General features: G+C 38.1%; 1 protein-coding gene across 7 annotated transcripts in view; it reads left to right on the top strand.

Annotated features, from left to right (window-relative positions):
• The window catches only part of Anks1b (ankyrin repeat and sterile alpha motif domain containing 1B), a 1,102,934-nt gene that overhangs the window by 419,781 nt on the left and 655,461 nt on the right, over positions 1-27,692 (top strand). For all 7 annotated transcript variants that reach the window (XM_052165654.1, XM_052165651.1, XM_052165653.1 and 4 more), the window contains one exon: positions 13,230-13,366. In XM_052165654.1, the coding sequence (XP_052021614.1) occupies positions 13,230-13,366 (137 nt within the window). The remainder of the gene's footprint in view (positions 1-13,229; positions 13,367-27,692) is intronic.

Below are 27,692 nucleotides of genomic sequence, written 5' to 3'. Positions count from 1 at the left end.
GCCATCCGAAGTTCTTCAGGTGAGAATTCTTGTTTAACTCTGTACCCCATTTTTTAATAGGGTTGTTCAGTTTTCTGGAGTCTAACTTCTTGAGTTCTTTATATATATTGGATATTAGCCCTCTATCTGATGTAGGATTGGTGAAGATCTTTTCCCAATTTGTTGGTTGCCGATTTGTCCTCTTGATGGTGTCCTTTGCCTTACAGAAACTTTGTAATTTTATGAGGTCCCATTTGTCAATTCTTGCTCTTAGAGCATACGCTGTTGGTGTTCTGTTCAGAAACTTTCTCCCTGTACCAATGTCCTCAAGGTTCTTCCCCAGTTTCTTTTCTATTAGCTTCAGAGTGTCTGGCTTTATGTGGAGGTCCTTGATCCATTTGGATTTGAGCTTAGTACAAGGAGACAAGGATGGATCAATTCGCATTCTTCTGCATGCTGACCTCCAGTTGAACCAGCATCATTTGTTGAAAAGGCTATCTTTTTTCCATTGGATGTTTTCAGCCTCTTTGTCGAGGATCAAGTGGCCATAGGCGTGTGGGTTCATTTCTGGATCTTCAATCCTGTTCCATTGATCCTCCTGCCTGTCACTGTACCAATACCATGCAGTTTTTAACACTATTGCTCTGTAGTATTGCTTGAGGTCAGGGATACTGATTCCCCCAGACTTCTTTTGTTGCTGAGAATAGTTTTAGCTATCCTGGGTTTTTTTGTTATTCCAGATGAATTTGATAATTGCTCTTTCTAACTCTGTGAAGAATTGAGTTGGGATCCTCAGATAGCCTCCATCCTCCCATCAGCCAAGGAAAGAAAGTCTGTGGGAAAAGGATGGAGGGGTAAAAGCAGCAAACCATGAAGAACTTTATAAAAATGAAGATCAGAAAATGAGAGAGAGAAAGAGGCAAGAATACATTTAAATGCATACTTCTTTGTTCATAGTCTTTCTTTATTGGAGTGATAGAAATTCAGACTATTCAGACCTATAACAAAAAAAATTTTATTGTATCCTAAACTGTCTTCAAAACAACAGAAATTCGTGTCTTATATTTAAGGCTGGGAATGCCAATATCAAGACTGTAGCAATTTGGATTTGTTTAGGGGTTCACTTCTTCATGGATTTTTTTTTTGTATTTTTTTTCCACGCTGGAAGTTTACCTGATGGAAGGGACTAGGTATCTTTCAGGGGTCACTCTTGGAAGGACTCTAACACCACTCATAGGATGAACTTTATCCTCATGTCTTAGTCACCTAAAACATAGCCTACTATTCTTTAAGATTTAGAATTTCAACAGAACTTAATTTCAGCCATAGCGTCCCACTTCCCTACTCATGCCAATGGTTGGGTCAGATACTGACATTTTATACAGATTTGACACATTAAACTCTTAAACTATGCCGGGAAGTAGTGTCCCTTTACCATACATTAATAAGGTCACATCAGACTTGCAAACATTTTTGTTCAGCCAGGCAATAAAGCACTGCACAGAGAAAGACAAAACCATGCAAAACAGGTGTTAGAGACCTAAGATTTGGTACCAGGAACCACTCTGGTTTGGGGAATTATACATGGTGTAATTGTTCATTGTTTAGTTACTTAAAAGAGCATCTTATGTTAATTGTAGACCAGTCAATGGAGAAATTAAATTCCAACTTCCTTCGAAAATGGAAAGTAAGATGGAGGGGAGGTTGGGGCAGAGGCATAATGTGAACCTTGAATATAACTAACGCAGAATGGCATCATAGGGACATGGACTTCCATTTTTATAAGGAAATTATGCAGATATGATATGCACAGAGGATGCAATGATTTTCCCATGTTTTCATGTGAATTCCTGCTGAAACACACTATAAAAAGGGAGCAGGATACTGGATCTTAGAAGGAATCAGGCAGCTCACATATTATTATATTATGCTATATTTATTATAGTGTTTAATATTGTGTTTTATATTAATCAAATCTATGCAGAGAAATATATCCTGTCAGAAAGATTGAACAGCCATTTAATTAAGGGGTTTATACATTTGTTGATATATTCTTTTGGTAAAGTACCAGCGGGTAGTTTGGGGTCCAGTTATTTTTCAATGCATGGACAGTCTGTGAGAGCATATTACATTGTTCACCTGATTTTCACAATAGTATGCTTTTCCCTGCACTAAGTACCTATTTTTTGCATTTTGTTTTTGTTTTTGTTTTGTTGTTTTTCTAAATGCAAAAGGACCATTGAGGGCAATTAAATTCATGATGGATTCACCTAGGAGCTGATTTTGAGATGACCATTAGAATATAGATTCAGTTGGTGCTCTTAGAAGGAATATTTATTTATTTTTATTTTATTTTCTAAACTCTTTGTTGGAAGCAATATTTATTGAAGAGAAAAAAGATGTTAAGTCTTGCTGCAATTCCAATGCATCATCCAAAGTATCCCCAGGGAACTCAAACTTCTGTGACCCTTGAAAGTCATTCTAACCTGGAGATAGGTCAGGACCTTTATCTGCTTGTGCTGGTCAGGCACTGAAGATAGGCTATCCACAGAAAGAGGAAAGTCAGTTCTCACAGAGGCAATCTGGACACAGAACCAACAGCTATCAATCATCTAAGAGCAACACCAACAGCCATGGGAACCAATCTTGAATCTGGATTGTGAACTAAAGCATCAGTTACACACCGTAGTATTTTTACTTTTTGGTATATTTCGTAAAAATAACAAAAACGAATGTAATTGTGGACTAGAGAGTTACAAAATGATGCGTCATCATGTCTAAAATGAAGAAAGAAGCACATGAGAATCCAGCAGAGCTGATGGAATAGACAACAATAGTTGGTAAAAGGGCTGGAGGTCATTCTGGGATTGAATAGTAGGTATCCTGTGGTAGAGGGTCATAAGAGAGTAGAAGTGATTGAATATTGTTTATATCCATTGACATTTTCATAGTAAATGCCTATTTGAAGTGAATGTTTATATAGATGCTCATGAGTTAGCTGTAGTCATGACAACCCAAGTAGAAATAAGGTCACATGAAGAGCAATCAAAACATTTGTGGGCTAAAGATGATTGGTCACCTTTGAAGATTCTGAAGTTTCCTAAATTATGGGAGGCTTAGGGGTAGAAAGCAGGACTGGATGGTAAATAATAAATGTAAGTGAAGTTTATAAATGGTATCTGCATCAGTATAAACTATAATGGAACCCGATGGCATTAGATTAATTTCTCACATGAATATTGAATGCTGGGACTTTTAGAAAGACCACTTTCTTCAACATCTGTTATGGTTTTATATGGCATTTTGGCATATTTATTTTTTCTCCTTTACTGGGGTGAATTGGTGATTTCGTTGGTGCTTGGGCCTGGAAGGATTATGCTAGAGCGCTGCCTGGTCAGGCTGGGTGCTGTACCATTTTTGGAATGAGATAAAAGATGTAGAAGGCGATTCCAAGGGACCACGGAGAAGAGGCAGAGAAAAGGATTCGTTGACAATAACAAATGGAAAGCTCATGAACTCAAAGAGGACTCAAAATCAATAGAGCTTAGAACACAAAAATATTGCCGAGCATTGAGGGACAAATGCTTAAAATGAGAACCCCAAAAATTGCCACTGCAATGACAAATATTTATTTCTTCAAACTTTCTTTATCTGCTTACTAATAAGTTTCTAAGAATCAGCTTTTGAGAAAGAACCCATTTCCTCTGGCCTTTATGATCTCTCTCTCTTTCCTCCCCCCTTTTCTCCCTCCCTCCCCTCTCTCCATCCTTCCCCTCTCTTTCTATCTTTCCTCTCCTCTCTCTCTCCCTCTATCTCCTTCTAGCCATCTTCCTCCCCCTCTCTCCTTTCTCTTCCCTCTCTTTCTATCTCTCCTCTCTTTCTCCTTCCCTCCCTTCCTCTATCTCTCTCTTCCTCTCTACTTCCCTCCCTCCTTATCTCCATCTCCCTCTCTCCCTCTCCCTTCTTCCTCTCTCCTTCCACCTTCCCATCCTTTATCTTTTCTTCTGGTCCAGGTAACTTATCTGCTATTCTTAACATCCATTCAGAAGGAAGGTGATAAATCCTATTGCTGCTACCTGAATTCTCCCCAAGTTCTTGCGATCTTCTTGAATATAGAGTCCAAGGGACACACAAAACTCTCTCTTACTACTGTTCTCTTTCTATCTCATTGGTGAGTACCAATGAGAGTAAACTCTGAGGGTTTGTTAAGCTGTATGACCCCTTTCTTGCTCCAGGTTGGGTAATAGGAAGAGAGAAGAGTAGGGAGAAAGAGTTTGTACTCTCAAACTGTCCTACATCTGTCTCCTTCTTGAGATCTTGGACTCTTTCATGTCTTTTAGCACTGGGTTGGCTGATTTGTTACAGCTTCCTTGTATAGCTAGGATCAAAGGTATTTACAGGTTGAATTTGATTAAATACTAAATATTAACTTGAAGTTGATTACCAATAATACTATCCCACAAGACATGAGTAGGACTCTCTCCATGTAGAAAAATTTAAAGTGATTATGATTTTTTATTCTGTTCTTTATATAGATTCAAGCATCCTTTGATCACAGGCTGGGAAAACCAATGTTTAGACTTGCAATGTGGCTGACAATATTTCAGCAGCTAGTTGTGTTTTGCATAGACCTTTCTCTCTTCATCTGGATACGTATCTTGCCAACATCATTTCCATTTGCTTTCATACATTATGGTCACTTCAAGACTTGACAGAGGGCTGGCGGATTTGCTTCCAAGCTGATTGGTATTGTGCTGCACACATTTCAGCTCTTGGTGGATTGTTGACCTGATAGCTTCAGAGCCTCACTATGCTCCACTGATGTTTGATATAGTACTTCATGTATGACTGAATCCCTATTTCCTCAGTACAAGTGATCTGAGAGATGGAGAACCCAACAAGACACATTCCAGCTTGGCTTTTAACTATGCGGGAAGAATATTCATATGTATTATGAATATAAGCATCTATCCCATATATCACTGTCCATAAGATGGCAAGCATTTCCATTTCAAGTACTTAAGTCAAGCATTTCCATTTTAAGTACTTAAGTATATGGTCTATCTCTCCCTCATTCCCTCCTCTCTCTCTCTCCTTCCCCTTCCTTCCTCCCCCCCGCCCCCGTCTCTTTTTCCTGTGCATTTCTTCATTCTTCTGGTTCAAGTGAAATATCTGCCATCCTTGGCATCAGTTCAGAAGGAAGATAACTATATAAGTAAACAACTATATATGGTTGTTTAGTTATATAACTATATATGGTTATTTAGTTATATAGCTATAACTAAATATGGGTTCACCATTTTCATAGATAATTTTTATTGAGGACCTACTATGTATTATGTAATGAATTTTGTACACACACGTCTCATTTACCCTTATAACACTATACTAAAAGCATCATTTTATAAATGAGGAAACAGATTAAGTATACCAGGATATGAGCATAGATTTGTCTAATCCCAAATTATTTATAAAGTCTCTCCCTTTCTTAGTACTTCTTCTAAGAATATTGCATTTTTTTTCAAATTTAACTTTACTGAATTCTGCAAATATTCCCATTTCCGATCAGTTTTTTTTTGCTCTTCCCATTTCTGTATCTTAGAGTGCCCTTCTCTGTCATTTCTTTCTGTGTAAAGTTTATAGATACATCAGAGAACCTTTGAAAAATTATTAATATAACTCTGTATATTCATGGTGTACAATATAATATTTCAATACATATAGTATATAATAATAAAATGAGGGTAATTGACTATCCTTTCAAAGGTGTCATTTCCTTCTGTTGGGAACATGCAGGTTTCTCTCCACTGGCTTTCTGAAGGATACAATAAATTACTGTCAGCTAAAGTGATATCCAGCTACACTTTGTATTCATTAATCATCTGCTCTCCTCCCCCTTTCATCTAGCAAAACCTCTAATAACTACTAATCCGACTCTGCTTCTATACGATCAACATTTTATCTTCCACATAGAAGTTACGATTTGCAATATTTGTCTTTCAGATAAGCTTCTACCTCTTGCTATCTCCCCTAAATTTCCAATTGGAAGAAACCTCAATATCATTTGTCAGGTGTTTAGCATCTAGCATCATACTTTGTATCCTTGAACTATTATTCAATGCATGCTAAAGAATGGTGTAACAGATGCAAGGTCAGAAAACTACACAGGGATTATTTTCTATTAATCAGATATTTTTTCTTGTAAAACATTAAATACATCTCCAATATTTCTAAACTTCTTAGTGTAGAGTAAAATGACAGTTATAGCAAATAACACACTATGTAGTAACTTAATCTGAAATAGAGTCTCATTTCTGCCTGAAACGCCAGGTATACTTGGCAATTTCCTTAGGCAGATTTCTTTCCCGCCTTATTTTATTTTCACTACCAACTGCAGTTAGGACATAGAACACTGTCTTTGATGTGGGTTTTATATCGGAACATCTACTGGATAACTGAATAAATGACATATCAAGGGTCTTTTAAGATAAAATAAATTTCCCAAGATTTTATGTATAGGCTAGAATAATGGTTCTTAGCTGTGGGTCATGATCTCTTTGGTGGTCCTACATCAGATATCCATGTATACTAGTTATTTGCGTTATAATTCACAACAGTAGAAAAATTACCATTATGAAGTAGCAGTGAAAATAACGTTATATTTGGGGTTACCATAGCATGGGGAACTATAGTAAAGGTTGCAGCATTAGGAAGGTTGAGAACCACTTCTCTAGAATATCCTATACTCAGATGTTTTTTTTCTGGAAAGAATGAACACAGAACTAGAGAAGCCAGATTACCTTTCTCCGAGTTACTGAGAACATTCGTGGTGGTTACGTGTGGCACAGGTTTTGCATTGTGCATGTCCCCTCACTTAATATTCCTTAAAGGCATTTCTTAAAGGATTCACACAGAGGATAAGAGAAGTGAGTCTATGTGATAAACAATGCAAAAATCAATGTAGTATAAAATCAGAAGACTAAGGAAATGGAACAGATCAGAGATTCAGAAAAGGAAGATTCTCAACTGTACTTGTGGTTCTTAAGAAGTTCAATCCTTGATTTACCCGGTGTTTTGTATTTTGAATTAAACTACTTTAAGAAGCAGCGAAAGATCTTTTGGTTTATGCTTTGTATGGAGTTATATTTCACTATGGAGTCATTCTTTTCAAACCATGAGCAAGGCCAATCCTGGCATTGAGTCGGTTCTATGGTAGTTAAATTTATGCCAACTTAACTGCCCATAGAATGCTCACACTTGGCAAAATGTTTTGCTGGGTTTGTGTGTGAGGCCATTTGTGGATAACCTTAACGTCTGAATGGTAGACTGAGCCAAGAGATTTGTCTTCCCTCTTGTATGGAAGTCATCCAGTCAATGGAAGAGCTGGACAGAACCAACAGGCTGAGCAGTGGGGGCTTCCGACTGATGGGCTGAGCACGAGAATTTGTGTTTGCTTGACTTGACAGTTGGGCTGTAATCTTGGTCCAACTGAGATTTGAAGCATACTGACCTTTGTAGTAGAATCTAACCTACAGCTTTCTTGTCTCTCTGTGTTTGAGACTCAAAGCATGTTGGCTCCTCTGAGTTTCTAGTTAACAACTACAGATCTTGAGACCTCTCTGGCTCTGTGATCTTCTGATCTAGTTCCTGACAAGACACTCTTTGCATGTTTAGACATTTCTCATTCATTTTCTCTGGAAAACCCTGATAAAACAAGACCTCAAGAGACCATCTCTCATTTCTGGAACTAAATCTTGTCTCTACTAATCTGTGTTAATAAATAAAAGATATGATCTCAAATCTACTCTAACTACTCAAGAACTTTTCTGTGGATAGGCTATATAGAAACATTTCTACTTATTTTCTTACCTTTTCATATGGAATCTGTTTCATCTTCCACACTATAACTATGATATTCAGTTTGATGGCAGATAAACGTTTATTAAACTTTTATAGGCCTAGCTACATATAGGTTGTCTTTCATTTTATCTACATACATAGACTGCAGAAAATAATTTCTTTCTTATTTTATTTTATTTTTTATTGAATATCGTCTTCATTTACATTGTCAATGGTAAAACCTTTCCCAATATCCCCCCTCCCCTAAGACACCCAATCCCTCCCCTTCCTCCTTTCCCCTGCCTCCATGTATATGCCTCTCCACCCAACACACTCCCTCCCTCTCCCCCCCATCCCTTTGTTCAGGCCTCTGTTGAGCCTTTACCTGACCAAGGACCATTCTTCCCACAGAAAATAATTTCTAACACTTTTCTCTCCCCCTCCTCACTCTCTTTTGTTTGTCTCTCTGTCTCTGTCTCTGTCTGTCTTGGTCTGTCTCTGTCTGTCTCTCTGTCTCTCTGTCTGTCTCTCTCTCTCTTTCTCTCTCTGGTAAAGAACACAAGACAGGAGAAAGGTTCACTAAACCATCTGGTATACAGGCATGCTCCTCACATAATTCAGCATCAGAGTTTAAATGCAAATCTGCCTGCTGTTTTGAACTAATGTTTGATGGAAGAAAGAGAATGAATTATGTTGCTATAGATTTTTGCTTCAACAACCTGAGCAAAAACATAAAACGGCTGTAGGGATGAACAGTGAAAGTTACGTGGTGTTGAGAACCAAAACCACAGAGGATCACTGCAGACTTCAGTATTGTAACTATCAAGCACAGACTTTTTGAATAATTTATTTTATTAGATATTTTCTTTATTTACATTTCAAATGTTATCCCTTTTCCTCGTTTGCCCTCTGAAAACCCCCATTCCATCCCCCCTCCCCATGCTCACTAACCCACTCCCACTTCCTTGTCCTGGCATTCCCCTACATTGAGCCTTCACAGGACACTTTACATCCTGATTGTACCCCCATATCCTCTCAGTCCCCCTTACAAATCTGTTTCCCCATTTCTCCCTTCCCTTCTCAGAGAAGGAGAAGCCTCTCCCTTGGGTACCACCCCATCTTAGGACTTCAAACCCCAGCAGGACTAGGCGCATCCTCTCCACATCTGGCCCAACCAGGCAGTCCAGCTAGGAGAAGGGGATCCAGTGGCAGGTCAACCTGAGTCAGAGACAGCACTGCTCCAGTTGTTAGGGGACCCACATGAAGACCAAGTTGCACATCTGCTCCAAATGTGCAAGGGGGCCTAGGTCCAGCTCTACATGATCTTTGGTTGGTGGGTTCAGTTCCTGTGAGCCTCCATAGGCCCAGGTTAGTTGACTCTGCAGGTCTTCTTGTGGCAGACACGGACTTTTTAAAAGATGTTCTTAATCCTGTTCTTCTGTCTCCTGGCATCTGTTCATTTTCCTCTCTTCGTCCTTCTCTTCCTGCCCACCTCCGGTTATTCACAATGCAAAGAAGTGATGAATGTTTGCGGTGACTCATCGACTAATTATCCAGTCACTGCCCATTGTCCAGGGATGCTGAAATATCACTGTGTATCTTATAAATCTGTACAGTTATTACATGCCAAATAAAAATATTTAAAAACTCTACCTAAACAATACACTAAAACAATGTGTGCTTGTCATTTTCAAGTAAATAAAAGCCAAGCTTAAAAGATGTGGGGAGCAGAACACTATTGGGTACTGATATGGGATATTTAGTAATAAATAACTAGGAGACTTAGAATTTAAAAGTATAGCTGAAATTATTAGTTTGCCAACTCTCTAAGTACAGCTGAAGACAGAAAAAATAAACTGGAAAATAAATATAAGTAGCTATTCTGACTACAATACAGAGACAGTATGAACAATAACACAGAGAGAATGAATTAATAATACTAATGATAATGATACGTGTTCTGTCTAATATTATTTCATTGGAGTCTAAAAGCACCAGAAAATGGGCAGAAGCAGCATTGGGAGCAATAAGGGAAGGAGGAATGTATGTTTTTAAAGTCTTGCTCATGGCTGTGGATACCAGCTGCATCTTCTCCGGACTTCCGACCAGGACTTTAGTCACCTCTGATTTCTTTCTTTATACATATTTAATACATCATGGAATTATTTTTGTAATGAAAAATATCTTAGGTTTGGCAAAATTATTTGATGTTTCAGACCACACTGAAGAGATCCACAGGAAGCTAAAGCAAACATATGGAGTTCCATAGTTCTTGTGTGTGTGTGTGTGTGTGTGAGAGAGAGAGAGAGAGAGAGAGAGAGAGAGAGAGAGAGAGAGAGAGAGAGAGAGAGAGATGGGGCATTTATAGTAAGTGATGAGCCTGCATTGGAGAGTTTACAGTTTAGTGTAATGCTCACCTTTGGAGCTGCACAGCTCTGGTACGGACAGATGTATGATGAGATGTATCTACCCACATTATACCTACAGAATTTGTTCTCTGTTCTAAAAGTCCCCTGTGCTTTGCCTATTTGCCTGTTCTTTCCATGGACGCTGGCAAGACTCTTATTCGTTTATCTTTTCGATATAGCATAATGCTTGACACATAGCTATCCCTTACTTGTTTGCTTTAAGGTCAGTTGAAATGGCAAGAATGAAGGCTGAAAGGAGAGAATCAGAACAACTTGCTGTGTGTTTGTGTGTGTGTGTGTGTGTGTGTGTAATTATTTTTTTATTCAATATATTCTTTATTTACATTTCAAATGATTTCCCCTTTTCTGGCTCCCTACTCCCCCAAAGTCCCATAAGCCCTCTTCCCTCCCTCTTTTCCCCCATCTACCCCTTCCCACTTCTCTCTTCTGGTATTGCCCTATACTGCTACACTGAGCCTTTCCAGAACCAGGGGCCACTCCTCCGTTCTTCTTGGACATCATTTAATATGTGGATTATGTCTTGGGTATTCAAAGTTTCTAGGCTAATATCCACTTATCAGTGAGTGCATATCATGATTAATCTTTTGAGACTGTGTTACCTTACTTAGTATGATGTTCTCCAGCTCCATCCATTTGTCTAAGAATTTCATGACTTCATTGTTTCTAATGGCTGACTAGTACTCCATTGTGTAAATATACCACATTTTTTTGTATCCATTCCTCCATTGAGGGGGCACCTGGGTTCTTTCCAGCTTCTGGCTACTACAAATAGGGCTGCTATGAACATAGTGGAGCATGTGTCCTTTTTGCATGCCAGGGAATCCTCTGGGTATATGCCCAGGAGTGGTATAGCAGGGTCCTCCAGAAGTGTCATGCCCAGATTTCTGAGGAATCGCCAGACTGATTTCCAAAGTGGTTGCACCATATTGCAATCCCACCATCAGTGGAGGAGTGTCAGCATGTGTTGGCAAGGATGTGGAGAAAGAGGAACAACTTGCTTTTATCCTGCTAAATAGTGATTTCTGATTTTAATATTTATCCACTTAGGAGATTACTTCACTTATCCTGGAACAAGCCCACAGTATCTGTTAAATTTAAGAAATGTGCTCTGGAGCATAGACGGACCAGTCCAAGGTCCCAGCACAAATATAGGAGAGGACTGCCTGGTCAGGCCTCAATGGGAGAAGATGAACTTAATCCTCAAGAAACTTGAGGTCTGATGGAAGGGTGAGGTTTGGGGAGGAGCACACTCTAAGAGATAAGGGGAGGAGGAATGGGATGAGGAACTGTGGGAATGGAATACTAAGAGAGGGGGCAAGGACTGGAATGTAAATAAATAAAATAATAAAAAACAAAAAGAAATGTGCTCTGGAAAGTTCAAGGTTTTTTTTGTTTTGTTTTGTTGTTTTGTTTTTATGAATGACCATTTTATCTAAATATGCCACATTTGAATTTTTATTTCATTATTCCCCAGTGAGACTACATTGTGTGTGTGTGTGTGTGTGCTCGTTCACGTGCATACACATTTCTGTACATGTGTGCAGGGCATATATGCTCATATGCGTGTGTACATGTATGTTAAGGACAGAGGTTCTCTTCAGAGAGGTTCTCTTCAGGTTTCCCCCTTGATCACTCTCCTCTTTATTTTTTGAAACATAGTCTCTTACTGAACGTGAATCTCTTTTATTTGGCTATGTTGACTGGTGAATGGTCTGCCCCGCCCCCTTGTTTCTTCGTTCAGTGCAGAGATGAAAGACACGTCCCATTGCCCCAACTGTTGCATGGATGTTAGGGATCTGAGGTCAAATCCTTACCTATGAGCAGCAAGCACTTGATTGACTAAACCATCTCACAAGGCTCCAAAATGTGTTTCTATCTGTTGGACACTGTCTTACAGGGATGAATATCCTTTTTTTTTTTATTTTTTATGAACCAAAGTGCCTTCATAAGTTATTCCTGTTTACTTAGGATTATAAGCAATGACCATAGAACAGAGAAACACGTTCATCTATAATAAATACAGAATTAGTCTAATTTGCATCAGTTCATGTGTATGGAGCATACAGTTATTGGTACATGACTGAAAACATAAGTGGACACCTTATTCACACTTGCAATAATTTTCATTCAAAGCTATGAAAGACTGCGGTTTATTATTAAGCAGATAAACTTCCTGTTGTACTAAGCAATATTATATTATTTTCTATCTATTTCAAAGTGTTTCTGATATTTCTAAACTGTTCCTCAGATAGTATTTTATTTGGGTATATATTAAAAAGGGAAATATTATATAAGAAGCAGAATTCAAAGTTATTCTTTTAAAAGTTTCTATTCTCCCCCACCCAATGAAATGCAGAACATCAGGGAAGTTCATTTAGATCCTGAAATTTCATTCATTTTAATTTTGAACATATTGGTTTATATGATTACCTTCTAGTGATAAAAATTGTTTGTTTATATCTTATACAAATGTCATGTTTGATTTTAAATTAAAGTTCTATGATCTAGGGATATCTGGGCAAAGTTATTTTAGGGGCTTGAGTTTGGGTTTTAAGAAACAAGTGGATATGAAATTCCTACATAATAAAAATGAGCTTTCGATAGAAAGATTGGGAATTGTTGGCCAGTTTCATCATATTTCAAAACTCTATTAATTTTCAAAGTGAGGTAGCCTTTCATATAGTGATGATGGTGGTCTTAGGGACTATGGAGGATGATCTGTCATTATAATAAATTGAATATTGCTCATTTATTCAAAAATTGTACTGCGAGCATTAATATTCACCATCTTGAAAGAAAACAGAACATTCAGTATGTATTTTTTTTAAAAAAAAATACACCACTGAGGATAGTCTTAATTATGATATTATAATTGATATCAGCTTTAAGTTGAAATATCAACTCATGTTCATGAAAATAATTTCAAGTCTTGAGGGGTAAACTAACTGATTAAGTTCATGGCAGTTCTATTTTTGTTCGCAGATAATGCCTCTGAGGTAGCAATTACTGCTCCAGGAACTAGTCACCATAGAAACAGCTCTACAGGCCCAACACCTGACTGCTCACCTCCGTCCCCCGACACTGCCCTAAAAAATATCGTAAAAGTGATCCGACCTCAGGTAAGTAAGTACCCAGATTGACAACACCTGCACTGTACCGCTTGGTTGTGAACTAATACATGTAAACCACTGTACTTCAATACTGGGGCTATTATGTAATATATAATAGATTTTTATTTTTACATTAAGAGAAGAGATTTAAAATAAGCTGTTTGCTCCCTCCAAAGTTCATAATAGACACTGCGATCTCTATGAGCTCTTGGAAAATGAACTTTTATATTATGAGAAGGACTAAACGGAGCGTAGACAAGTGGATGATCCACATCTTCCTCTGAGCATTTCTGAGGCTCTGGTGGTTGTGCTGCTCCTGTGCTCTGGAGCCTTTTGTGGACACAATGTTTGTGCTGATTTTTCTATCCCCAACCCCAGTGAAGTTGGTACAGTTGCTTTCCGTTGCTCCATCCCTGTGCTGGGAATCACACTACCCACTCTCTGTATTGTCCTCCAGTTCGCAGTCTCAGTTATCTGCCTGCATGTTTTGTTCTTTTTCCCATTCCTGTCACTTGCCTGTATGTTTCCCCCCCTCATCCCCCTTCTCTTTCAGATGGATTTCCCAGTAGGCGGTTTGCAGGCAAGCTTTAGAAATATCATTGGGACAAGCTGTTCTGTGATATTTCATTGAAAATAGCACTTATAAAGATGCTTGCATTATATTTTTGCCAACAGATGGACCTAGAACACGGAACTGGTGGTGTTCTCAACCGGGCTCTCTCTGAATGGGCTTCCTAAAACCCAAGAGAGGGGGTTCTTAGGATCCAATCAATGCCTTTTTGCATCTCTGAGACAGAGAACATGAATCAACCCGGAAGCCAGTCTATAGTGCCATCATGTCTAAAACTGTGCAAGCAACAATTGGTTTAATAAATAGCCTTCTTTCTCACTTTAGATTATTTTATGACAAGCTTATCCTCAATAGCATTTCAACTTCAAATTCCAGTATAGTTTGTAGAAGGCTTTTGTATAAATTATTTCATTTAATTCCCAGGGAATTTGTAGGCTGATGTTCAAAGATACTGAGGTACTAATGGGTTGAAACTGACCATCTACTAGGGAGCTCCTTTGATTTCTTTTAATATAACAGCTGGTTCATCGAGTCCTACTCAGTGATTAAGAAACTGTGTGAGTCATCTTTATGACAATCAAACGTACACATATAACATTGTTTAGGCACAGATATCATCGTAATACCTCAATGGGCAAAGTAAGAAAATATTTTCAAGCATTTCATCTCAATCTACTTGAAGCAACAAACGCCAAACTTGGATTCTGATGCCAAGTGTCACACTTGTGTTCACTGCTTCTCAGTCTCCATTCAAGGACTTTGGTATGGCTGTGTACTTAACACAATTCCAGCACTTACATTTAAACCATTTGTTTTTATGCACATATATAAGATGCTGTCCAACATGTTATTAAAATGCATTATTAAATATTAGTTGTTTTGATCATGATATAAATCATCTAATTTAAATTTTCTTGGCCATTCCTGAATAAAACCCAGATTCCTGAGATATACTGGGTAAGTTAGTTATCCAATACCAAGTGATCTACCCTGAAATGATGTGCATGCAAGCAACAAGATGTGGAAACAGCACATAGTGCACAGATACACACACAGACACACATGTGCATGCACACACACACATACACACAGTGTATTACAACAATAATTATGCAAAAAGAGGAGGTGAATTTCAGGGCTTAACAGAGAATATGGGAGGGCTGGATGGACAAAGAAAATCCTATAATTATATTTTAGCTAAAATTAAACAAAAACCCAAAATGTTTACTGGGCATGGAGGCACACACCTTTAATCTCAGTACTTGAGAGGCAGAAGAAGGATCTCTCTGAGTTCAGGAAATATATATTTATATATATATATATATACATATATATATATATATATATATTTGGGAGTGGAATGTATATATATATATATATATTTGGGAGTGGAATGGAATATTTGAAGAACTTTGAGGAAAACTAGAGCTAGCAGAAATAGTGCCTTGATTCTACTCCTGTTCTGGTCTCCTTACGACTCCTCAGCCTTTATAGACAGACAGAAGTATAAAAGTCACATGGATGTAATCATGAAAGAATAATGGGGTAGAATTGCTGGTTTCTTTTCTTTTCATTTTTTCCTTTTATTGAAAATAAATTCTCTCACACAATATATACTGATTATTGTTCCTCCTCCCTCCTCTCCTTCTCTCTCATTAGTAAAGAGTAGGCTTCTAAAAGATAGCAAACAAGCATGGTAAAATAAAATAGAAGATAAAACAGAAACCATCAGGGATGGACAAGACAAACCAAAGGAAAAGAGCCCAAGGGAAGACAAAAGAATCAGAGATCCACTCTTTCACATGCTCAGGAGTCCCATAAGAATACTAGACTAAGAGAGATGTTGTGTATGCTATGTGTCCGTGAATAGGTATGTGTTTGTGACTGTGCATTCTGCTTCAACCACAGAGTTTATATGAGCTTTGCTGGTTGATTTAGAGGGCTTGTTCTCCTAGTGTCCATCCCTTCCCTTTGGATCTAACACTCTTTCTGCCTCCCTGAACTCTGAGGGGAGGGATTTGATGGCGACATCCTATTTAGAACTGTGTGTTCCAAGGTCTTTCTCTTTGTAATGTCTGACTGTGGGTTTCTGCATGTATCCTATCTTCAGGAGGAGGAATTTTCTCTGATGACTATTAAGCAAAGCACTGATCTATAAGTATAGCAGAATATATTAAGAATTATTTTATGGTACATTTTTTTAGACCAGTAGTGTTTACCTCTACCCTAGCTCTCTGGGCTATCTAGTATTTGGTACTTGGTCACCCAAGCAAAGTTGGGTATGGGTTCTATTTTGTAGAGTATGCCTTATGTCAAATCAGACGTTGGTTGGCTACTCCCACAAGTTCTATGCCTTCATTGTCTTGTATATCTTGCAATTGTATGTCAGAGGTTTTATGGTGGAGTTGGTGTTCACCTTTCTCTTTTGGTAGCCTACAGAGCACCTTCCTGATCCAAAGACACTAGCACATGTAGGTGAAGGCTCCATATCAGCACCAGCAGGATTTTTCCATGTTCAATAGTTGTGTGGGTGTTGTCTTTGGTAATGAGATCTCATTGTCAATTTGCAGAGAGAAATGCATTGTCTTAGCAGCAACCTGGATGTTTGGGGATTTTTATGGACCCTTAGACCAACAATTCAATTGAATTCAACTCAGTTCTAAAGCTTCGTTTGGTGACAAGAGATGGACAGTTGGGATTCTGTATCCTCCATTATTAGGAGATCTCATTAAGATCACCTTCATATATCTTAGGAATTTCTGCTGCACCAGGTTTCCATATAATCCATTAAATACCTTTCAGTTCCAGCTGTCTCTCCCATCCTTTACTTCCCCTCCCCCTCCTCATCTGATCCTCCTATTCCCATCCCCACTTACCCTCAGTTCCCCTGTAAAATCTGTTCTTTTTTTTTCTCTCCCAAGGAGAATCAATTCATGTGTTCCCTCCTCTAGTCCCTCCTCTATAGCTAACCTCTCTGGGTCTATAGATTGTGGGTTGTTTATCAGTTATTTAGTGCATAATATCCATGTATAAGTAAATACATGCCACACTTATCTTTCCAAGTCTGAGTTACCTCACTCAGCATTATTTTGTTTTCTAGTTCCATCCATTTGCCTACAAATTTCATGTTCTTTTTTTATCAGCTGAGTAATACTCCATTGTGAAAATGTTTATCAGTTGTTTTTTTTGTTGTTGTTGTTGTTGAAGGATATCTAGATTGTTTCCAATTTCTTGATATTATAAATAAGGCTGCACTTAAGAGTATAGATTCAAAAATACCCAATAAAATATTTGCATACAGAATCCAAGAATACATCAAAAAGATCATCCATCATGATCAAGTAAACTTCATCTAAGAGATGCAGGGATGGTTTAAGATACAGAAATCTATAAATAAAAATCTACCATATAAGCAAACTGAAAGATAAACATTATGATCATCTCAATCTTCAGAAGAAGTCTTTGACAAAACCCAACATCCCTTCATGATAAAAATTCTGGAGAGATCAGGGATACGAAGAATATACCTAAACATAAAAAGGCAATATACAGCAAGCCTGTAGCCAACATTAAATTTAATGAAGGGCTGCTGGTTTCAAGATAGGGTTTGTAAATCAGAAGATATGCAAGGATGATAGACAGACAGTGGAATCTAAGAGTCTCCAGTGTGCGTTCAACTAGACATAGTCAGGGATGAAATATTGTTCTAAAGAAAAGATATTCCAAGCTTCTGGGCTAATATTCACTTATCAGTGAGTGTATACCATGAGTGTTCTTTTGTGATTGGGTTACCTCACTCAGGATGATATTCTCCAGTTCCATCCATTTGTCTAAGAATTTTATGCTTGGAACACCCAAGTACATTTCACATACCAAATGATGCCCAAGAAGGAGGAAGAATCAAGTATGAATCCTTTGGTCCTTTGTAGAAAGGGGAAAAATACCCACAGAAAGAGACAAAAGGTTGAGTGAAGTCTGAGGGAAAGACCATCCAGAGACTACCCCACCCAGGGATCCATCCTATATACAATTACAAAACCCAGACACTATTGTGGATGCCAACAAGTGCTTGCTGACTGGAGCTGGATATAGCTATCACCTGAGAGGCTCTCCTAGTGCATGACAAATACAGAGGGGGACATTCTCAGCTAGCCATTGAACTGAACACAGGGTCCCCAGTGGGTGAGCTAGACAAAGGACCTAAGGAGCTGAAGGGGTTTGCAGTGACACAGGAGGAACCCAGTACTCCTAGAGCTCCCAGGGACAAAACCATCAACCAAAGCGTACACATGGAGTTGCCCATGGCTCCAGACACATCAGCATCAGAGAACAGCCTTGTTGGACATCAAAGGGAGGAGAGGTCCTTGGTCCTGGAAAGACTTGATGCCATAGTGTAGAGGAATACCAGGACAGGGAAGCAGGGGAGAGTTGATTGGGGAAGGGGAGATGGCTTATGGGATTTTGGGGGGAGGGAAGAACCAGAAAAGGGGACAACATTTGAAATGTAAATAAAGAATATATCTAATTTAAAAAAAAAGATAATGATTGGTTAGCTTATATAAGTGCCTATATTGTAAGTACAAGTTAATCCTCTAAAGCACTTGTTGATTTTAGGTTTGTGTCTGGAAATACAAGAAATCTGGTTAGAATCATTTGTGGGTATTCAAGCACTTTGCATCCATTTACCAACACGTTTTTTTGTTTGTTTGTTTGTTTGTTTTTTGTTTTTTGTTTTTTGTTTTTTTTTAAGTTAGGAATTAAAGGCATGTTTCAGCTCATGCTAGGAAATGGTTCTACCACTGAGTTACATTCTTAGCACTAAATAATAAATCACGAACATAATTGAGGTAGAGTCATACTTTTTTATATATATTTTTGTTTTCTTTTTTTATTTATTCGATACATTTTTTATTTACATTTGAAATGACTTCCCCTTTTCTAGACCCCCACTCCCCGAAAGTCCCATCAGCCCCCTTCCCTCCCCCTGTTTTCCCACCCAACCCTTCCCACTTCCCTGTTCTGGTTTGCCCTATACTGATTCACTGAGTCTTTCCAGAACAAGGGGCCACACCTCTGCTCTTCTTGTACCTCATTTGATGAGTGGATTATGTTTTTGGTATTCCAGTTTTCTAGGTTAATATCCACTTATTAGTGAGTGCATACCATGATTCATCTTTTGAGTCTGGGTTACCTCACTTAGTATGATGTTCTCCAGCTCCATCCATTTGCCAAGAATTTCATGAATTCATTATTTCTAATGGCTGAATAGTACTCCATTGTGTATATATACCACATTTTTTGCATCCACTCTTCTGTTGAGGGATACCTGGGTTCTTTCCAGCTTCTGGCAATTATAAATAGGGCTGCTATGAACATAGTGGAACATGTGTCCTTATTACATGCTGGGGAATCCTCTAGGTATATGCCCAGGAGTGGTATAGCAGGATCTTCTGGAAGTGAGGTGCCCAGCTTTCTGAGGAACCACCAGACTGATTTCCAAAGTGGTTGTACCAATTTGCAACCCACAAACAAACAAATGATGGAACTGAGAAAAACCATCCTGGATCTAAAAACAGAAGTAGAAACAACTAAGAAATCACAAAGGGAGACAACTTTGGAGATAGAAAACCTTGAGAAGAAATCAGGGGCCATAGATGCAAATATAAACAACAGAATACAAGAGATGGAAGAAAGAATCTCAGATGCCGAAGATACCATAGAAACCATTGATTCAACAGTCAAATAAAATGCAAAATGCAAAAAGCTTGTATCCCAGAACATCCAGGAAATCCAGGATACAATGAGAAGACCAAACCTAAGGATTGTAGGTATAGATGAGAGTGAAGATTTACAACAGAAAGGGCCAGCAAATATCTTCAACAAAATTATTGAAGAAAACTTTCCCAACTTAAAGAGAGAGATGCCTATGAATATACAAGAAGCCTACAGGACTCCAAATAGACTGGACCTGAGCAGAAACAGCTCTTGCCACATAATAATTATAACCCCAAATGCACTAAACAAAGAAAGAATATCAAAGGCAGTAAGAGAAAAAGGCCAAGTAACATATAAAGGAAGACCTATCAGAATCACACCAGACTTCTCACCAGAGACCATGAAAGCTAGAAGATCCTGGGCAGATCTCATGCAGACTCTAAGAGAACACAAATGTCAGCCAAGACTACTATACCCAGCAAAACTCTCAATCACAATAGATGGAGAAACCAAGACATTCCATGACAAAACCAAATTTACACAATATCTTTCCATAAACCGAGCTCTGCAAAGAATAATAGGAGGAAAACTCCAATACAAGGAGGGAAACCACACCCTGGAAAAAGCAAGATAGTAACCTTCCTTCATCAAACCCAAAAGAAGATAACCACTCAAATATAAAAATAACATCAAAAATGACAGGAAGTAATAATCACTATTCCTTAACATACTTTTAAAACTAGAGGTGAGAGACCTTTGATTCAGTTCTCAGATGGTGGAAGAAACTGATTCCCAAAATTTGTCTTCTGACCCCTAGATGCACATCATGACACATGCACATCCACCCCTCCCCCCCGCGAAAGTATAAGCTTTGAAAATAAAAGGATACTTCATCCATTTACATTTCTTTGCTTGTGCATGCTTTGTGAGAGGAATATGGGAGCATGTGAGCTGGAGGGTAAACATGGCCTTATTCGTGGAAAATGGATGTTGCTTAGGTAGCATGAGTTGGACCACTTACTTCCTTGACTTCATGCACATCTTTACCTAGCTAAGTCTGTATTCTATCTCTGTATGGAGAGACTCCATTGCAGCCATGGAGCCCTTGTTTGCAGAGAGAAGCAGCATATGCAGTGTTGCAGGTGTTCTGATTAGCGTGTTAATTACCTGCAAGCCACAGACTTCCCAGAGCTCTCTACTGAGGGTGTTTTTGTTCTGCATGTTTATTAACTACCTAAGTCGCAGCTGCTGGTTTCACGGTCCTGTTTGATCTCCTCACCTTCCTTTCTTTGGGTCCTTTCATGTCTTAAAAGCCTTCAGATTGTGAAACATCCTATTTTTAATTAATAAGAACTGAAATATTTATATACTACTGGCTTCTCTTTCTCTCAAGAATAGTAACCTACGAGGCTGAATTTTTCTGTTTAGAATAACACACAGGCTTCTACCTGAAAAAAAAAATAGAATTATTTTTACACTTGAAAATACTTGAAAAAAATCTTTTAAAAATTAAGTGGGTGCATTGACATGCCAATTTTCTTTCCACTAAATAATTACACATTGCTTAAGCTTGATTTTTTTGTTCCTAAACTGACATATAAAATTGTGTGTATTTGTATCCTTCAATAGTTCATTTAGATGAATACATGCTTTGTGAGGTAGAAAACCAGTGTCATTAATAAATGCCTTCCCTCCCATCATTTTGTGTTAAGAACATTTAGCATCCTCTCCCTTAGCATTGCATATTCAGTCTGTTACCACTTACATTATCACCATGGTGTAGATAGCTTTCTTGAACTTACCTCTAACTATAAATATTCATCTCTGATTAGCATCTTTCAATACTGTTCTATCCCTATCCACCTTGGTCCCTAGTACCCCCTATTTTGATCTCTACATCTATGACATTATTCTTGTATTCCATAGAAAAATGAAATTGTGCAGCTGTTATCTTCCTGTGTCTGGCTTAACTTTACTAATTGTCAGGGAAATGCAAATTAAAACCATAATGAGATACCATCTCATTCCTTTAAAAATGGCTATTACCAGAAAGAGTGGGAATAATAAGCACTGGCAAAGATATGAGAAACCTGAACTCTTGCACAGTGTGAGTAGAAGTGTAAATTGACATAGCTATTATGGAGTTCTGTGTGGAGGCTCCTAGGAAGCTAAAATTATGAGTAGCAAACAACAGACATTACCATATGCTTCCGGAGCTCTATTACTGGGTATAGATCTAAAGTCAGTAGGTCAGACAGATCTGTGTTCCACACTTCTGGCAACACTAATCAAAATAGCCAATGCAGAGAATCAACCTAAGGATTCACCAGTGGGTGAATGGATAGAGAAAAAATGTATATTCACATGACAGAGCAACATCCAACCATAAAAATGAAGAAAATCACGTCATGCTGATGACACATATGAACATGAAGAATTTCATGATAACTTGGAGGATGTTAAGTAAAAGAAGTAAAATGTTTTTATTTCTTAATTGTCCCTGGTAAAAACCTTACAACCCTTCCAGTAAAATGCACAGACCATAAGTGAAGAGATTTATACTTGGCTTGTTGTACCTTTAGGTGTAATCTCGCTCAAAGCAGGAAGGAAGACTGCCATCACTCCAGAGATTCCTCCTGACCCTTAGCAAGAAATCTCCCTCACTTTGGTCTCAGGTTTTATGCTGCAGATTAAAATAATCTATTATTAGGCTTTATATAAATGGGACCCTTTTGAAATTCATCCATGTTACTGTTTTTTTTCTAAATGAAGAGTATTCCATTGGATAAAGACACTACAATTTGTTTCTTTGTTTTGTTGATTGGAGCTTGGTTTATTTTGTTTCTTCTTGTTGTTTTGCCATTAAATTTATTCCTTGAAAATTGTGTACAATGTTTCTTGATCATATCCATTCCCTGCTTCCTTCTTCCAACCATCTCTCTCTTTTTTTTTTTGATTTGCTATATGCTTTAATAAGATTGTTATTTGGTGTCATGCATGCATTTAGATTACTCTTCCCCACACTCTCTTATTTCCTAGGTACTCCTGACAAATCCACATCCTTCCTGCCAATCTTTTTCTCACATTCTTTTTTTTTTATTTATTTTTTATTCGATATATTTTTTATTTACATTTCAAATGATTTCCCCTTTTCTGGCCCCCCACTCCCCGAAAGTCACATAAGCCCCCTTCCTTCCCCCTGTTCTCCCATCCACCCCTTCCCACTTCCCTCTTCTGGTTTTGCCTTATACTGCTACACTGAGTCTTTCCAGAACCAGGGGCCACTCCTCTGTTCTTCTTGTACCTCATTTGATGTGTGGATTATGTTTTGGTATTCCAGTTTTCCAGGATAATATCCACTTATTAGTGAGTGCATACCATGATTGATCTTTTGAGACTGGGTTACCTCACTTAGTATGATGTTCTCCAGCTCCATCCATTTGTCTAAGAATTTCATGAATTCATTGTTTCTAATGGCTGAATAGTACTCCATTGTGTATATATACCACATTTTTTGCATCCATTCTTCTGTTGAGGGATACCTGGGTTCTTTCCAGCTTGTGGCTATTATAAATAGGGCTGCTATGAACATAGTGGAGCATATATCCTTATTACATGTTGGGGGATCCTCTGGGTATATGCCCAGGAGTATTCTCAACCATCTCTTAATTCCCCAATATATCTTCTTCCCAATTTCACACACACACACACACACACACACACACACACAATGTATAACACTGAGTCCAATTGTTACTGCTCATATACGCATGAGTGTGTGGTGTTATCCTTTGGAGCATGGGTAACCTACTAGTGGTCACCCTCCAGAGAAAAGTGACCTCCCCTCCTTCAGCAGCCATGAACTGCCAATAGCTTCTCAGCTAAGGTTGGGGACATAGGAGCCCTTCCTACTCCATGTTGAAATTTTTAGCTCATTTGAGCTGTGTAGGCCTTGTGCATGCTGTGAGTTGTGTTGCTCATGATTACACATGAATATATTTGTATGATTTATAGATATGTTTTCATGTAGATACATGAGTGGGATGATTGAGCTTAATATAGATAATTTTATAATAAACTTTCCTACAATCTTAAAGCAGCCACTACATTTTATAACTGCCAATAGCAATATATGACAATCTTAGTTTCTCTACAGCCAAACTTGTTGATCATTTTTATTTTAGTTATCCTTATTGGTGTGAAATGATTTGTCACTATGGTTTAAGTTTTTCTGGTGAATAATGACATTGAGTGCCTTTTCTGTAGCTATTGCACATTCTTTTTTTTATTAGATATATTCTTTATTTACATTTCAAATATTGTCCCCTTTCCTGATTCCCACCTCCTGAAAATCCCCTATCCCATTTCCCCCCCCCCACCTGCTCACCAATCCACGCACTCCCACTTCCCTGTCCTGGCATTTCCCTATACTGGGGCATTTAGCCTTCTCAGGACCAAGGGCCTTTGATGTCCAACAAGGCCATCCTCTGCTGCATATGCATCTGGAGCCATGGGTTCCTCCATGTGTACTCTTTGGTTTGTGATTTAGTACCTGGGAGCTCGGGAGGTGGGGTACTAGATGGTTCATATTGTTTTTCTTCCTATGGGGCAACAAGCTCCTTCAGCGCCTTGGGTCCTTTCTCTAGCTCCTCCATTGGGGACCCCATGCTCAGTTCAATGGTTGACTGAGAGTGTTCCCCTCTGTATTTGTCAGGCACTAGCCCTCCCAGGTGACAGCGATATCAGGTTCCTGTCAGCAAGCACTTGTTGGCATCCACAATAGTATCTGAGTTTGGTAACTTATATATGGGATGGATTTCTAGGTAGGGCAATCTCTGGATTATCTTTCCCTCAGTCTCTACTCCACACTTTGTCTCTGTATCTCCTCCTATGAGTATTTTGTTCCCCCTTCTAAGAAGGACCAGAGTATTGATACTTTGTTCTTCCCTTTTCTTGAGCTTCATTTGGTCTGTGAATTGTATCTTGGGTATTCCAAGCTTCTGGAATATCCACTTTATCAGTGAGTGCATACCATATGTGTTCTTTTGTGACTGGGTTACCTCATTCAGGATGATATTTTCTAGTTCCATCAATTTGCCTAAGAATTTCATAAATTGATTATTTTTAATAGCTGAGTAGTATTCCATTGTGTAAATGCACCACATTTCTGTATCCATTCCTTTGTTGAGAGACATCTGGGTTCTTTCCAGCTTCTGGCTATTATAAATAAGGCTTCTATGAACATAGTGAAACATGTGTCCTTATTACATGCTAGAAAATCCTCTGGTTCAGCTGGTGGTTAGCATGCAGAAAGATGCAAATAGATCCATTCTTATGTCCTTGTACGAAGCTCAAGTGCTAGTGGATCAAGGACTGCCACATAAAGCCAGACACAATAAAGCTAATAGAAAAGAAAGTGGGGAAGAGCGTCAAGTACATGGGCACAGGGGAAAATTTCCTGTACAGAACACCAGTAACTTACACATTAAGATCAAGAATTGACAAATGGGACCTCATAAAATTACATATTCTTATGAGGAACTTCTCTTCATTTTTAATAGAATTTTCCAACCTTTCAGTTTTTGGTTGAGAACAATATTGCATATGTTCCCTTGTAACTCCCAAAGATTTGGATCTATTGTCAGACATATGCATTGTGACTATTCCCTTACAGTGTCTAATTTGGCTATACATGATTACGTGTATCTATTGATGAATATAATTTTAGTTTTCTTTTCTGATACTTGTTTTTGTTTTGTCTGGTATATGAATGCATTATCCCAAATTTTATTCTAGAAGTTTTTTTTTTTTTTTTTTTTTTTTTAAATCTTGCTTAATCTAAGATCAGGTTTATACTCTACTTGGGCTATTTTACATGTCAATTAGGAGTCAAAAAATTTGGTTTTGGCTATCAAGATAAAGACTTTACTCACCAAGATGAATGATACTTTGTGAATTTTAGCTAGTTTTACTTTTTAAACATTGTTGGTACTTAGAACATCAATTAAATGTCAAGTTATAGTTGGTTTTGCTTTTATCATCATCATCATCATCATCATCATCATTATTTACATCCTGACATCAGTTTCCCCTCCTTCCTCTTCTCCCTGTCCCTCTACCACAACTCCCTTCTCTTTCTCAACATGCACTCCTACTCTATTTCTCTTCAGAAAAGGGCAGGCCTTCCCATGGATATTACCCAAATATGTCATATCAAGTTGCAGTAAGACTGGGCACCTCCCTTTGTATTAAGGCTAGACAAGGCAACCAAATAAGAGGAAATGGTCCCAAAGGCAGCAGGAGATTCAGAGACAGCCCATTCTCCCACTGCTAGGAGTCCCCCAAGAACACCACAAGGCACAACTGTAACATATGCACAGAGGGCCTAGGTTTTGCTTTTATAAACAATGCTTTTTACAGGGCTTTCTGATGTCAACTTAGGAAAATGACAGTTGACCTTTGCTTTTGTAAACTTCATGACATTTCTTCTCTTTCTTCTAATTGTGAGTCTGGTAGAAATCATATGATGATGAGACAACTCTAAAAATCTCTGCCTTGTTTCCTGCCTTTGGGAGAAAGAACTTATTGCGTCAACATGAACTGTAACATGAGCTTTTGTTTAGGATGACTTTATTCCTGGCTTGTTGAGAATTTCATCATCATCATAATAATAATAATAATAGCAACAGTTGTTATTATTAGTATTAGTATTGGATATTTTCTTTATTTACTTGTCAAATGTTTCCCCTTTCCAAGGTTCCCCTTCAGAAACGCCCTATACCTTCCCACCTCCCCCTGCCTATATGAGGGTGCTCCTTCACCTACCCACTACCATCTTCCCTCCCTGGCATTCCCATATACTGGGGCATTGAACACCCTCAGGCCCAAGGGTCTCTCCTCCCACTGATGTCCAACAAGGCCATCCTCTGTCACATATGCAGCCGCAGCCATGGGTCCCTCCATGAGTATTCTTTGGTTGGTGGTCCAATAACAGCTTTCCCAACTGTTTTTGTATGTATGCAATAAGCATATAATTTCCCCTCTTTTTCTTGAATGTCATAGAAAAATATATCTTTCAGGATTTCTTTATTTTTAGGTGCTAGGTTTCAAATGCAAGGTCTTGGGCTTATTGATTGGTCAAGAATTCTTTTACTGAACTACATGTCCACCACATATTTTACATCCTTAAGAAAATCCATGTTAATATAACTTTGCACATAATGTAATAATGATTGTTCCAAATAAAATAATGTGTTATTTTATTTCTGTAGTGCTGAATGCAGGTGAGACCCTGGATAAAATATCCATTGTAGACAGATGCTTTCGTATCAAAAATATAAGGGTATCAAAATGAAGAATAATTTGGAGATATTGAATAGTGTTTGGGAACTATATTAAGATAATAAGGACAGACTTGAACAGATGAGGACTCTGGTTAGATTAAATGACATGTCAGCGTATAGGATATTCTGCTAGACTTTATGTGTTCCCAGCAAGCTAACAACAAGGCTTAATAATTATCTTAAATGTCATCTCTTTCTGCCATTATTAAATAGAATCCTGAACGGAGATTGTATAAAACTCTAGAATAATATTTTCCTGGCCACTGTAGGGTTATGGAATGCATATGTTAAATTTTAAAATTAGGAGCGAGAGTAGGTATGTAAAAAGCCAAGTCATATAACTGGGGGGAAAACAGAATATTGCAATGAATTACAACAAAAAGAGAAAAAGAACAAAAGGTCTTCAACAGAACAATCTCCAAAATATTTATTATTGAATAATGAACCATTTCTATTATATAAAGAGCATACATTTCATTTGTTTTTCATAAAAATGCTATGAGAAAGTGGTATCTTTTTCTTTAGTTTAATAATGGGGCTTGAGGCTTAGAGAGGTTGCATAATTTTCTCAATGTGACACAGCTACTGACTGGAGGAACTCTGAATCCCCAATGTCAATAATCTTTCTATTAATGTTAATTAGCTCATTGGGGAGAAAATGATCAAGGCTGTGCATTCATATTCCAGAGGATACAGTTTGAGAGCA

Source organism: Apodemus sylvaticus, chromosome 20 (genome assembly GCF_947179515.1).
Source record: "Apodemus sylvaticus chromosome 20, mApoSyl1.1, whole genome shotgun sequence".
Taxonomy (NCBI): Eukaryota; Metazoa; Chordata; class Mammalia; order Rodentia; family Muridae; genus Apodemus; species Apodemus sylvaticus.
This window is presented reverse-complemented; position numbering and strand designations above follow the sequence as displayed.